The 13,744-nt window shown below is 39.3% G+C and overlaps 1 protein-coding gene across 1 annotated transcript in view; it reads left to right on the forward strand.

Moving 5' to 3' along the window:
* Positions 1–13,744, forward strand: part of SPAG17 (sperm associated antigen 17) — a 218,652-nt gene that overhangs the window by 81,332 nt on the left and 123,576 nt on the right. Inside the window, exons 8-14 of the mRNA XM_088022251.1 lie at positions 823–1,004; positions 4,413–4,574; positions 5,694–5,766; positions 5,972–6,084; positions 9,868–10,005; positions 10,094–10,207; positions 10,792–10,942. Of these exons, the coding sequence (XP_087878377.1) occupies positions 823–1,004; positions 4,413–4,574; positions 5,694–5,766; positions 5,972–6,084; positions 9,868–10,005; positions 10,094–10,207; positions 10,792–10,942 (933 nt within the window). The remainder of the gene's footprint in view (positions 1–822; positions 1,005–4,412; positions 4,575–5,693; positions 5,767–5,971; positions 6,085–9,867; positions 10,006–10,093; positions 10,208–10,791; positions 10,943–13,744) is intronic.

The following is a 13,744-nucleotide window of genomic DNA, read 5'->3' on the forward strand; positions in this document are numbered from 1 at the left end:
AAGGACACTCAGCCTAGAGGCAGCTATTAAGTAAAGGAGTTGAGATTCAGACCCAGCTGCTCCTGACTATCTCAAAGGATAGTTGTAACACTAAATAACTTATTGAAGCCAGTGAGAAAATGTTCCATAAGTGCATAGCCTCTCTGTAAAAAATATTTAATATATAGAAATAAAATCACAGAAAAACAGACTTTATAATAGAATCCTGAGGTCTTAGTAGTAGAACCTATTTAGTTATAGATCTAATAAACATTAATATTTTAGGCAAAATTGCACGTGTAACTTTATGGGAATCTGTCATGATTTTAGTCAGAGCACAAATGCCCAGAGAAGCCTGTAGCTATTTGAATGTGACCAATGGTTAACTGAGGCATCAATCATTGATCCGGTCTATTTTTAGCCATCTGGGATGGAGAACTGGATCAACAGCAGTTCCAACCAATTATGAAAAAAACACACTGAGATGGTCAAAAAGTGATTTGGCAGCAAAACTGCTCCCGCATATATGCAATCTAAGGAGGATGGAAATATCGAACATATTTAGCTCCGCAAATGTGCGACCTTATCATAATGTTTCTGGGCTTCAAGTGTAAAATGAAGGGGTGGGATAAGCTCATGTTTAATATCAATTTCGGAAGTAAAATCCTCTGGTTTCATACTTGTATAGCCCAAGTTTGAAAACTTCTCAAAATTATATTTCTTTATTTGCCTCTCCTGCTACTGCACAGACATCTTGCAATGCATATAACTCACCATGTCAATTTAAAGTGGGAAGAAATTCAACATTCTCATTTTGTTGTATTAACATGTTGCTATAATTAGACATAGAGGCAGAGAAAGTGAAGAAAGAGGATGCCAAAAGAGAACTTGAAATTTTCTGGAAGTACCTGGAACCAATTCTGAATAATGAGAAACCGGAAACAAACCTCTTTGATGTTGCTCGACTTGAATACATGGTCAAGGCAAATAACTTCCCTTCTGACTGGGCAGACGGCGAAATGATGGTTAGTACATGGATTTGTGAGAGTGGTTTGGACATGTGGTAGTGTGGTTTCATTTATCATACTCATTCATTCCACAGACATTTATTGAGCACTGACTATATACATAGCTTTGTGCTCAACTCCTTTTTCTTCAAGACAGTGACAACACTGAAAGCCCAGTGATGGTTACAGCCTGGTTCTTTAGCTTTTAGTGTATGAATTAATGGCAAAGAATAAGATGGAAATGGAAATGAAGGATGGTAAATCTTTTATTTGGTGGCAGGTGGCTTTGAGTCATACATCAACCATGTTCTTGGCAGTAATCTTAATATATAACATAAAATAGTAAATTTTACAGTTTTTCAAATTACGTTGTCTTTCTTTTTTTTAATATATCAGTTCAAAATATTGTTTTTCTAGGTCCTTGATTTTATTACCAAAATTGTATTTTTAATATATTTGGCAGGCAAGGTCTATCTAATAGGATGCCTTGGCCCCACCCCAACAATTAACAGGTGTTTTCTGGGAGCATTTACTGGTCCCTGCTACTGAGGATCTTACAGAAAGGCATGCCCAAAACCATGAAACAGAGAAGCGGTGTTCAAGGTGCCATACACCTCTGTGCTCAGTTATGTGAAACACACCCTAAATTTCCTACTAATTCAGAAAAAGAAGAAATGGGATGCATCACAACGTAATAGCAAATATTTGATACACAAGGGTGTTTTAAAACACAAGGGTGTTTTAAAAAGAAGGTTGAGTGACTACTTCTCAGGGATGTTGTGGAAGATATCCAGGCATCGCTGTTACACAAAACTTCTCAGGTCTCTTTCTGGTTGACCCCCCATTCCAACAAACAGAGGCCCCAGGGTTGGAGCGTGAACATTTCTCACAATCAGAGTCCCTGACTGCATAACCTTGAGGTGGATGTGCACATGGTGAAGTAAGGAAAACTCTGAGGAGAGGGAGACCCAGATTTGAACCTTGAAGGATGGACAGGATTTGAATAAGTAACAATATACAGATCAGTTTGAGTTTTTAAGACTGTCAACATAAAGCATTAGATGTCACTATGTAGAAACAGAACACTGAAGCCTGATAGCTTGCCAAAAGTAAGAATAAATATTAGCCTTGTCCTATACATGGAGAAGAAGCTAAGCATAAAGAAGCTGTGGCTGAAGGCAGAGCTTGGTTTAAGCAAAACTCGTTACTCCAAGCTCCCTTGGCTTGGCCTCTTTCCACCCCTTCAATCTAGAGATCTTCATTTTTCCTGTTTTGTCTTTCACTCCTCTGCCTCCTCAACCTGAGTTCAGAAAAGAAGGCACGACCTTCTGTCCTTTACTGTTTCATGTCATACCATCTCAAGAACTTGCATACATTTTTGGTTCAAGAGGGCATAGGAGATCACAGCCATATAATTCCTGAACCATAATTCAGAGGAAACAATAAAAAGAGTCTTCAAAGGCAGCCTCAGGCCAAGTATCTTTTGCTCTTGCTCTAGCTAGGGCTCTCTTCTTTGTATTTTATTTACCCCCCAGGCATGGACTGACAAGAGCTGAGTACATCCCATTGCACCTTCAGTACACAGATGTCATAACACCAAGGCACATAATCACAGCTTCGAAAGACCCAGCACCATTCCCAGCACCCAGCTCCTCCTCCAGTGTCCACAATTTTGTGTTCATTAGAAGATTTTAATCATTCCATTTTTAAAGAAAGTGAATTGACTATTTTACTTTTTTTAAATATAGAGTAGAAGAATTTAAATGGCAATTAAAGTTCAGAAAATTTTATGTTGAAAAAATATTATCATCTCAGTGGAAATACTAGTTATGGTACAATATTCCTGACCTCCAAAGTAGAAAGTTACCATCAAGGGCATCTAGTTGGGCCATGAAAGTAACCGTCAGAAATGACAACATTCAGTCGTCTGGGGAGCCATTTATGGCTGTGCTGCCCAGCTGGGCACATTGATCTCCTATCAATCAATTTGCAAGTTTTTATTGAATATCTTCTTCATGCCAGACCAATTGGTCTGGATCCAATTGCAGTATTTTTTTTAGAGCCCGAGCATGCCTATATAAGGTATGATTTGTGGGTGAACAACCCAGCATTGAAGATGATGGGGAAAGAGAGTCTTGAAAACAGTTCAGTCATGGAGCTGGATTTGAAAAGAAAAGCCATTGGGTTTAATATTGAAGAACAAAGTTCACATTGAAGTTTAGATCACCTGAGAAACATAAAAGTAATAAATCTACTTCTCGTAGATATAGACTAACTACATGGTGTGGATACATGATGTCACACACTCAGCTATATATGTAAGTTGGTATAGCCTCATATCCAAAGCAGAAGCCAGCCAAGGAGTCCTCTTCCTCTGTGGAAGAAGGAAAGCATTAGTACCTTTGTACTTTGTCTGCAAACAAGCAGGCTATATTTTTGCTGAACAAAAGGTAACGAAAGGTTTACATCAAATAAATGCCCATCAAGAAGTGCTAACTGCTCATGTAAGACATCTGCAACATCTCAAGTTAAGACCTTGGTTGCTGAAATAATTTTCTGGCTTTTAGCATGTGATTTGCTGTTTGATTTTAAAAATGAATAAACTAGTTAAGCTAAGGGATCAGAAGGAGCAGAAGTCCTACCATATTTCTTACAAATACAAACAAAAACGTGTTTCTGTGCCAGAATTTGGGTGGACGACTAGCAGGTTGAAACTTAACTGAAGAATGCTCAGTCCTAGTGTAGGCACATGAAGCCCAGACTGGTAGCTGTGCCTTTCAGGTGGGCAGAGCTCACACTTCCCTGGACTCCTGCCAGCCTGTGATTCACTGGCCCCCCAAGAAGCTATCTCATTCTACCTTACCTCTGTAACTCAGATCTAGGATAAGCTTACTTAACGCTTCTTTGCTTTCAGGCAGGCAGACCTAGTGATAACAGTACTTTTCCAGTTCTGGAAATGAAAGCCAAGGTAATAGGGGTATCTGATCTACAATTTGCTTGCTAGATAATAAAACTGTGGGTATTAGATACAAAAGCAGTAGACTATATCTTAGGAGTTTTTTCCTCTGACGGTAGCACAGAAGAGATATTGAAATTACCTACCTAATATGTTGTTTTAGAAATTGAGACATCAGAATATAGGCCATGTTGCTGAAATTAATGGACAGGGTGTTTTTCACTTAGTTGAAGCATTCATTAGATTCTTACAGTATAATGCAGCCATACGACCCTCCGAAGGGAACAGTTTGCATTGTGGTGAACAAGATGGTCCAGAAGGGTTCAACAAATGAAAACTCACTCACCATGGCTGGGATGCAGTGATTTGGGGAAGTGCTTGGTTTAGCTGTTAAGAGGGAAACGAACCATACAGCTGATTCCAACAACAAAACACTAATAACTAACTGTCATTAATTTTCTCACCTGTAGCTGGAATTGGGTACCGATATTTTTGAAAACATTGCCTGTTTGATGTATGACACCCTGGATTGGAAGAGGCAGCACCAACACTATTTGGAAAGCATGCACCTTATCAATATCCCACAAGTGGTTAATGAGAAACTTACCTTGGAAGCCATGTCAATTACTGAGGTAGCACATTCTGGGATGTCTTTAGTGGGCTGAATGATCAACTGAACAAATTGATTTTCACCTTTGTAAAACACACGAAGGAAAAATTACATAAATACTCGTAGGAAGGAGATTCTGCCTGCTGGGATTAAAGTCGTGAGGGTGGGAACCAGGAGAGGCCCCCAGGCACAACACTAAAACTCCCTAACTACCTGCCACATGGAGAGTTGATGCTAGAAGCCACATTCAGGACCTGGAGCAAGGAGAGGGCTATTGATAAATTAATCATGGTATTTATTTAGCACCTACCATGTGCTAGCCTTGCACAAGGTGCTGGCAATAATGAACAAGACTCCTCCCCTGTCCCCCTTGTTGAGGTTAACTTTTAAAGAGAATGGCAGTCATGTCAACGGTGGTTTTAACATAGCATGGTAAGAACAGTCAGCTCAGGCTGCAGTAGAAACACTGAAAACATGGTACATAACCTGACCTGAAGAGGAGCAGCAGGGGAGAGGGAGGAGTCAGGAGAGCCTCACCCAACAGGGTAAGTGATGTGGTGAAGGCAGCGTGTGATTTGCCTACAGGAAAGCCTAGTGGAAGAAGGGACAGAAGGTATTCTCAAGAAAGGGGCAAAGGTGGATGTACACAGACATGCAGTCAAAGGAAAGAAGTATTAAGGCACAAGCCCAGACCACAGGATAAGTGTGTGCTCCCAGGTAGTAGTGCAAAATGGAGAACAACAACACAAACTCCTGCTGGAAAATGGAAGCCGATGTCCTTTGGTGCTGAGCTAAAGAGTTTGGGTTGTACCTGGAAGGTGATGGGGAACCATTGAAGAACTCAAAGAGGGAGAATGGTGTGATTCTGAGTCACCCAGGGACCAGTGCCCCATCTTCCCATCCCTTTCCTGGCAATTGCTCAATAGGCTCTGTTAGGGAAAACTGAAAAGTGTCCATACCCTTTAACTTCTTCCCTTCCTCACACAAAACCCTTCGTTTGCTCCTAATATTAGCCAATGATTCTGTGGTGTGAACATCATACAATCTCAGAATCCTGTCAGACCCCATCATACCCGCATCTGACGAAAGCATCTCTCAGCTGGATATCTCAGTTGTTTCTTTTGAATTCTTCTACTTTTAGGCACCACAACCTGTTGCTCCAACCCCTGGCAAGAAGAAAGCACAGAATGAGGAACCACATGCGCCCCCATCAGGCACGTATGAAACCCGAAGACCAACACGGTGAGCTGGTACATTAAGGACTACCGGCTGTCTTCCATCTTGCCTTCAGACATCCCTCCACCTACATGTCCCGCTTTCATTAGTGCACGGTGACAGTTTGAATTTATGGATAAAATTTTGATGGAGGAAATGGAGAACGCATCTTATTCAAGCAGTGATATATTGTATATTTTACAGTGGCTTTTGTCTGCACAACCGAAGTAGACATGAGATATTACAATGACTTGCTGAATCCGATTCCAGAAGAATTCATCTCTGTGCCCCTGATACTGCATTGTATGCTGGAACAGGTAGGTGGGTACATGGCGAAGATTCTTTCCCAGAGGGGTAACCTTGAGTCCATCACTTCATCTCTCTTTGCTTTTGGTTTTGACTATTTTAAACTACACACATAATCCCTGAGTGTATCCTCCTTTACAAAGATTATGGAACACTAGATAAAACTAGATTTACTTTGATCATCTGCTTTAATCCCCTTTCTTTTGCTACACTCTGGAACAATTGATCTCACATTCCCTGAAGTTTCGTGAGACATATCCTTCAAACTGTGTCTGGTATAATTTTAACGGACAAGAAAGAGGAGGTAGCCAGGTGGATGGGTGGTTGATGGTCGTTATCTTTAAAATTTCTTTTATACTTGTAGATTTAATCAGATTTTTCTCTTCCTGAGGACAATTTTAGTCATTAGCATTTTTTAATAAATATGCCAATTTTATTTGTGTTTTCAATATCGTATAAAGTTCTTTATTCACTTATATGCATTTTAAAATTTGTTTGGCATCTGGTTATTCTCCTTTTCTATGACTGGTGTTATTTATTTGTCCCCTCTCTCTTCTTGATCATGGTTGTCAATGGTGTATCTATTGTATTGGTCTTTTCAAAGAACTAGCATTTTGCTTCCTTGATCAACTCCTTTCTACTTTCTGTTTCATTTCTTCATTTCTCTTTATTATTTCTTTCTTTCTGAGTTTATTCTGCATTTCATTTTAATCAAAAGCTTACTTCTTTTATTTTCAGGCTTTTTGCTTTACTTAAGGCTACACATTTCCCTTTGAGTATTTCTTGGGCTGCATCTTGATGCTTTCAATCTGTTCCGTTCTAAATCTTTTATTTTCATTTCCATTGTTTATTGTCAATTCCTAGTTTTATTGCATTATGGTCAGTAAACATGGTCTGCATGTTAAAAAATGTTTTTAAATTTCCTGAGCTTCCTGTGTGACCTGAGGTATGTGGTCAATTCTCATGAGTTTTCTATATGTTTTTGAAAAGAGTTATTATAAATAAACTCACTTAATTCTTAGAACAACCCTATGAAGCAGAAACTATTTTTATTCCCCATTGTACAAATAAGGAAACTGAGGCATAAAAAGGTTAAGTAACTTGTCCAAGTGTAAGTCTCAGAAACTGCCTTAGAGCCTAGTCAATCTGAATGGAAAAGTATTTTGATGGCATTGCTTTGTTGTCTTCTTTCTTCTAATGTTGCTGAGAAATCTCATGTCAATCTGATACTTTTTTCTTTGTAGATAATCTGATTTTTTTCTTTCTGGCAGCTATTAGAGTTTTCTCTTTATAATTCATAACACAAGGCTATGTTCAGGTAGGGTTTTGTTTTATCATTGTCATTAACAATCTAAAGGACTATAATCTGGTTTCTGATTACTTTCTTAATAAAATCAAAATTCCTTACATTGGAAGACCCTAAAAGTGTGGGTCTGGACTGATCTGTCATCTCATCTCCTGCCCCCCTCACCACACACACACACACACACACACACACACACACACACTCTCTCTCTCTCTCTCTCTCTTAACTACTCATCACCTACATAGGCCTTCTGGGATTTCCTCAACTACACTACTTAATTCCACCTCAGGTTTTTACTCCCACTTCTTTTCCTAGAAAGTTCTGCACCCACATGTCTGCCTGGAGGATATTCCTTCTCATTCAGGGCCCAGTGGAAATGGTATTCCTTAGCCTTTCTCCCACTTGATCCAAAGGAAGCCCCTGACAACACAAAGTGATTTTTACCACATCACCTGGTTTTATTTTCTTATCAACAACCACTCTTCTTAAAATAACTTATTTGCTTTGTGTCTTACCTTCCCCCTTTCACTAGAATACAAGCTCCATGCAAGCAGGGAATTAATCTAATCTTGTTCACCGCTGTATGCCCAGTGAACCATAACCACACCTAATGCACAGCAGACACTGAGTCTGTATTTGCTGAATTGAATATACCCTCAACTATTATTTTTTTATTGATTTATCCTTTTATTGGATGGTGGAACTTCTGGGTTTTCCTCCTTGTCTTTTACATTTTCTATCAATTTTATCTTTTTGGGAATTCCAGCTTAACTTCCAATTAATTCATTCTTCAGTGGAGTCCAGTCTGCTATTGAAGTTTTTTCTCAACAATAAATGTCTTTAATTTATAAATTCTCCAACTTCTTTTTACAACTGCCTGTCATTTTCCTTATTGCATGGATGTAACACATTCCTTTATGTCTCTGAATATTCAAATGTTTATTTTAAAGTCCTGTTCAGACTCTATCATCTTTTTCACCTCCAGTATACATTTTTATGTCTGCTTTAGTTTTCTAACCAATTAGATAAGCACACTCACAGTTGCCTTTCATTACCCCATAAGGTTTCTGGGAGACCAGTAGTTTTATTATATTAATAAATTTATAAAAGCTGAAAAGCCCTATAGGGCTTGCAGTATCATCATTTTATTTATCTTAGTCTTTATTATTTTATTCAACTCAATTCAAAGCAACAAACATTTATTAAGCACCTGGTATATTACAGGCACCAGCTGATGACCTCGGTGCCTGACCCATAGAAGGCAACCAATAATAGATAGTGTTGATCGAAAAAAAAGCTTAATAATAGGATGGAAAAAATTGAAATATAAGAGGAATGGGTTAGGATTTTCCAAGACAAGATATTAGAGTTTAACGTTTCAGAGGTAGAACAGTTTTGAGTGGTCTTTTGTGATTGGAGTGGGTCCAAGAGATGATAGGAGATAGAGAGTGGAGATATGAGTGGCTCTTTGGAAAGTAAGGAGTTGATAAAAGGTGAAGGATGGGAGGCTATTTTGTTATCCATCTATAGCAGTGGTTCTCAACAGCAGCTGATTTTTACTCCCAGGGGACATTTGGCAATGTCTGGAGATTTTTTTGGTTGTCACAATTGGAGGGGTGATACTGGCATCAAATGGATTGAGGCCAAGGGTACTGCTAAACATTCTCCATCGCACAGAATTGAACCCACAACAAATAACTGTCTAATTCAGTTCTAAGGTTGAGAAACCCTGTAAAACTATGTGAAATCACAGAGGATGATTGCAGGATATAAGGTGAAGAGAAAAGCTATAAATAAGGGGCCTACCTTGATTACATTTCAACTTCTTTTGTTTGCCAGGTAAAATTGAACAAGCCACATAATCTTTCTAGACCTCAGTTTCCCCCTATAAAGGAGACTATTACCCCTTACTGATCTCACCATCTATACTCTTTTGAAGAAAGAATGAGGACTTGACCGGATCCTCAGTTCCTCCCACTCAGTAGCCTTCGGCTTGCACCAGTCACTAACTTCAGTCACCCTAGCTCTTCCTCTGTAAAATTAAGATAATATCTACTCCACAATGTCTCTGTGACACTTAAATGAGATAATGCAAGAGAAGATGCCCCATACAGTGCTTGGCATATGATAGGCACTCAATACTTACTGAACCTAAAGGTGGGAGCAGTTTTGAGTGCTTTATAAGAGAAAGAGGAAATCATTAAGAAAAAAATTTATTATATTGTTATTTTGATTTTTGTCATAGTAAATTTTCCTGTTTACCATTTGTGTTTTGTGTTATCTATTCTCATGCATACGTTAAAATTTTATCTACTTTAATGCATGCGTTGTAAACATTTTCTCTTTTATTTTGGTATACACTGCCACTTTGTGTCATCACCGTATGTTATTGGTAGAGATCGCTTTGTTTTTACTAAGAGCAATGGAAATATGTGTCAGTAAAGAGCTGACCATCAATCTAACTCCTCCCACCTGTTTACTTTAACAGGTTGTGGCAACTGAAGAAGACCTTGTCCCGCCCAGCTTGGTGCAGCCGCCTCCTAGAGCAGATGGGCTGGACCACAGAATTGCAGCTCACATTGTGTCCATCCTGCCCTCTCTCTGTCTCACAGAGAAGGAGAAAAAGGTCAGATGGCATGAGATATCCAAAGAGCTTGCATGCTTTGAAAAAGTATGGATTCTCTTTTTAAGTCACTATATTTCAATTTGAATAGAATCTCCATGAAATATTCTTATCTGAAGAAGAAAATGGAAGCAAAGCAGTGCCCAAAGGCCCTCTCCTATTGGACTATCATGATGCACATGCTTACAAGAAGTATGCTCTAAAGGTAATAATAATTGGGTTTCCCTCAGGAGAGTGATGCAAGAAGGCCTTGTTTATAATTATTCATTGAAGAAATTGGGGTTAGATAGTTTCACCGATGGAATTAAAAGTAATATTCAAAATGGATACCTGCTTGCAAAGTGAGACCTCAGGAAATAGAGGTGCATATGGGAGCAAAGAAAACTTGTCTAATTATAGAGGCCCAGTTAACCATTTAACTGATTGTGAGTACACCAAATTTGCATTAAAACCTTATAGTTATTTGCATTAGATATCTTACCAATGTGAAAAATTAGTGGAAGCCAGAGAAGGATCTCAGAAGGGAGAGATGAATATATATGAGACTTTGGTAGTTTGTCACAGCAAATGAAGAATGCATCATTTCTGTGCACAGGAACCTCTGGCAAAGTGAGAACGAGCTTTTTTGACCTTCAGCAAAATACCAACAGTTTGTCTTCCCCAATTATCATTGATTTCCCCTGTTTCCAAATAATGAGAGCGAAGGTATCAGGTTTTGCCTTCTCCATATGCATAAGGCACTTGACAGCTTACTCTAATGTCTTCTGTCATGTTGCTCTTTTTCATCAGGACCAAAAGAATTTTGACCCAGTTCAAATTGAGCAGGAGATGCAGTCTAAGTTGCCACTGTGGGAATTCCTTAAATTCCCTCTGCCCCCACCATGGAACAGCACTAAACGTCTAGCTACAATTCATGAGCTCATGCACTTCTGTACAAATGGTGAGTAGATTTTTTTGCCTTAGCTTAAATTCATTCATTTGTGGTCATATGTGCTTCTTAAGATCACACTCCTATTTGCAAAAAGCATTTTGATTATTGAAAGAGCTTTCAGAGGCTGAGGTGGGTATTTTGATTCTCTAACCTTGAATAATGTCATTAGCAATAGTATGACGGCTATGATGCGTAACATTCTTCAATTTGATGCCCTGGGTCTTCTTCCCACTGCGTTTCCATGACAAGAATAATCTGCTTCTTCCTTCCTTTTCCCGGCTCCCCACCCCCACATCCCTTCCTTGACATCATTGCAGAAAACATGGTGATCCCTATCCTAGGTAAAATCACAGAGTAGAGAGCCCCTGGCGGTGTGGTGCCTAGAGTGTGTTGATTCAAGTTCATCTCCTCTCATAGAAGGAGGGGTCATTTTATGATCTTTGAGGACAGCGGAGAGAGAGGCAATTTTGAGAATCTAAAATCAGCTTCTCATTGCAGAGTTCACTGGGACTTTAGATACAGTCATTTCCTTCAAAAACTGTATTTCCAGGGGCGCCTGGGTGGCTCAGTCAGTTAAGCGTCTGCCTTCGGCTCAGGTCATGATCTCAGGGTCCTGGGATGGAGCCCCACATCGGGCTCCCTGTTCAGCGGGGAGTCTGCTTGTCCCTCTGCCTCTACCCCTCCCCCTGCTCATGCTCTCTCTTTCTCAAATAAATAAATAAAATCTTTAAAAAATAAAAACCAACTTTATTTCCACTTGAGGCAATCAGCAGATACATTCCTACTTACAAGAAGGAACATGAGATTATAGACATCTTTATTTGACAAGAAAGCATTTATCCTAGAAAAGAGAAAAGCACCTCGTTTCATTTCTCGATTCATAAGCAAATCGTGAAATATTTTATTCTTGATTTCTTCTTTGATTTTTAAGTAGGCATAATGGTAAGGAATCAACAAAATCTTTTGAATACTGTCATGTCATCACCTCATGGAAAAGCGGGGTAGAGCCTACCCACCTGGGTAAGTGGAGAACTTTGTTTACATAATCACCCTGTTACTGATGTTCCTGAGAACGTATGTCCTTTGCCTATATCCTGCCACACTCCACCTCTCCTTCTGCTTGTGGTATGACTCCATGCTCTCTCCACCTTGTCTTACACACAGCACAGGATTCTTGTTTCTGTTGCTTCCATTGCCACGTCACACAGATCCTGTTTATGTGTCCCCTCCAAAACCTTGCTCCTCCTCATCTCTCCTCTCTATCAGCACTTCATACTTAACAGATCCAAAACCAAACTCTTGACTCCCTGAAATTTGTCCCTTCACAGTCCTCCTTATTTCAGTAAATGGCAACTGTTTTCTTCCCAAACCTTGGAGTCATCCCTGATTCCTCTTTGTTTCTTATGCCCCACAACCAATCCTACCAAATCCCTCACTGCCATGGCAGCCCAGGCCACTGTCACCTCTCACTTGGACTATTTCAATAGCTTTCCAATTGCTCAACAGGCTTTCACTTTTTCACCTAGCCTTTTCTTCATGCAATAACCAGAATCATCCTTCCAAAATGTTAGTCACACCACATACCCTCTTAACTCAGAATTCTCTAGAGACCACCCATGTCACTCAAAGAATAATCTACACTGTTCTGCCACCCACTTTTTGAGCTCATCACCTGTCAAGGTCTCATCATTCCACTCCACTCATTCTACATTGGCTTTGCTGTGATTCCTTGAACCTGTTGGTCAACCCCTTGCCTCAGGATCTTTGCCCTTGCTATTTCTCCTACCTCCATCCCTTTTCTTCCTGATATTCACAGGACTTACTCTCCCATTTCCTTCACATTTTTGCTTAATTGCTTAGAGGGTTTTTCTCTGACTACCTTATATAAAAAAAGAAGCCCTCCCTAACCGCTATCACTTTTTACCCCCTCTCCTAGCTTTATCCTTCTTATCATCTCTGATATGGCATGCACTTACCTGTTTGCCCTGTTTCCAGCCACCAGAATAGATACCCTAGAAGATCCGGAGTTCATTGCTAACTTTACTGCTGTGGTCCCGGCTTTTACTATAATCCTTGACAACTAATATGTGCTCAAAAGATGTTTGCAAAATGAATGAATGAGCAAACTTTCCTTAATTCTGTAAGTTTTACCTTTTCCCTGTCTCTCTTCTGAATTGCCTCATTTTTTTTGTTTTTTGTTTTTGTTTTTTTCCCAAAACAGCCCTCCCTCTGTCCTCATTTCTACTGGAAAAAAAGTGGAGGTTACCACGGAATCATTGATCTACCACAATCATTTTACTTTTCCTCATGGAATCCCATGATTATTTGCTAATACCTACCTCCCACCCCTCTGCCCTGAACTTCTAAAGTACAAGAACCAAATCTTTTCTTTGAATTTCAGGGACCTATGACAAAGCCTAATACATAGAAAACAAAGACGAGTGAGCAAGCAAGTGAGGGAGGGAGTGGGTAAATGGATAAATAAATGCTGTGAGAAAATAAATGCACAAATGAATAGGGCCAATTGAAAGCTGATAATCTTTGAAGAGCAATTATGGAAAGTGCTACATGAGTTCAAGTGGGTGAAAAGAGGCCTTTTCTGAGCCCTAAGGAACAATAAAACCTACTGAATATAAAGTGTATGTTAGACACAAGTGAGTAATTTTTTTTACTTCAAATTAGAACAGTAGCAAAAGTGCTTTTGCTTAAAAATGATAAGTTTTAAACATATTTAACCAATATGGTACCCTAGAGAGTCCATGTGAATTAATATTAATACACCTAATACTGATTAAGCTATGAAGCAATTTG

The sequence above is a fragment of the Eumetopias jubatus genome, unplaced genomic scaffold (genome assembly GCF_037043125.1).
Source record: "Eumetopias jubatus isolate StellerSeaLion01/CBP00866 unplaced genomic scaffold, mEumJub1_p1.0 scaffold_4, whole genome shotgun sequence".
Classification (NCBI taxonomy): domain Eukaryota; kingdom Metazoa; phylum Chordata; class Mammalia; order Carnivora; family Otariidae; genus Eumetopias; species Eumetopias jubatus.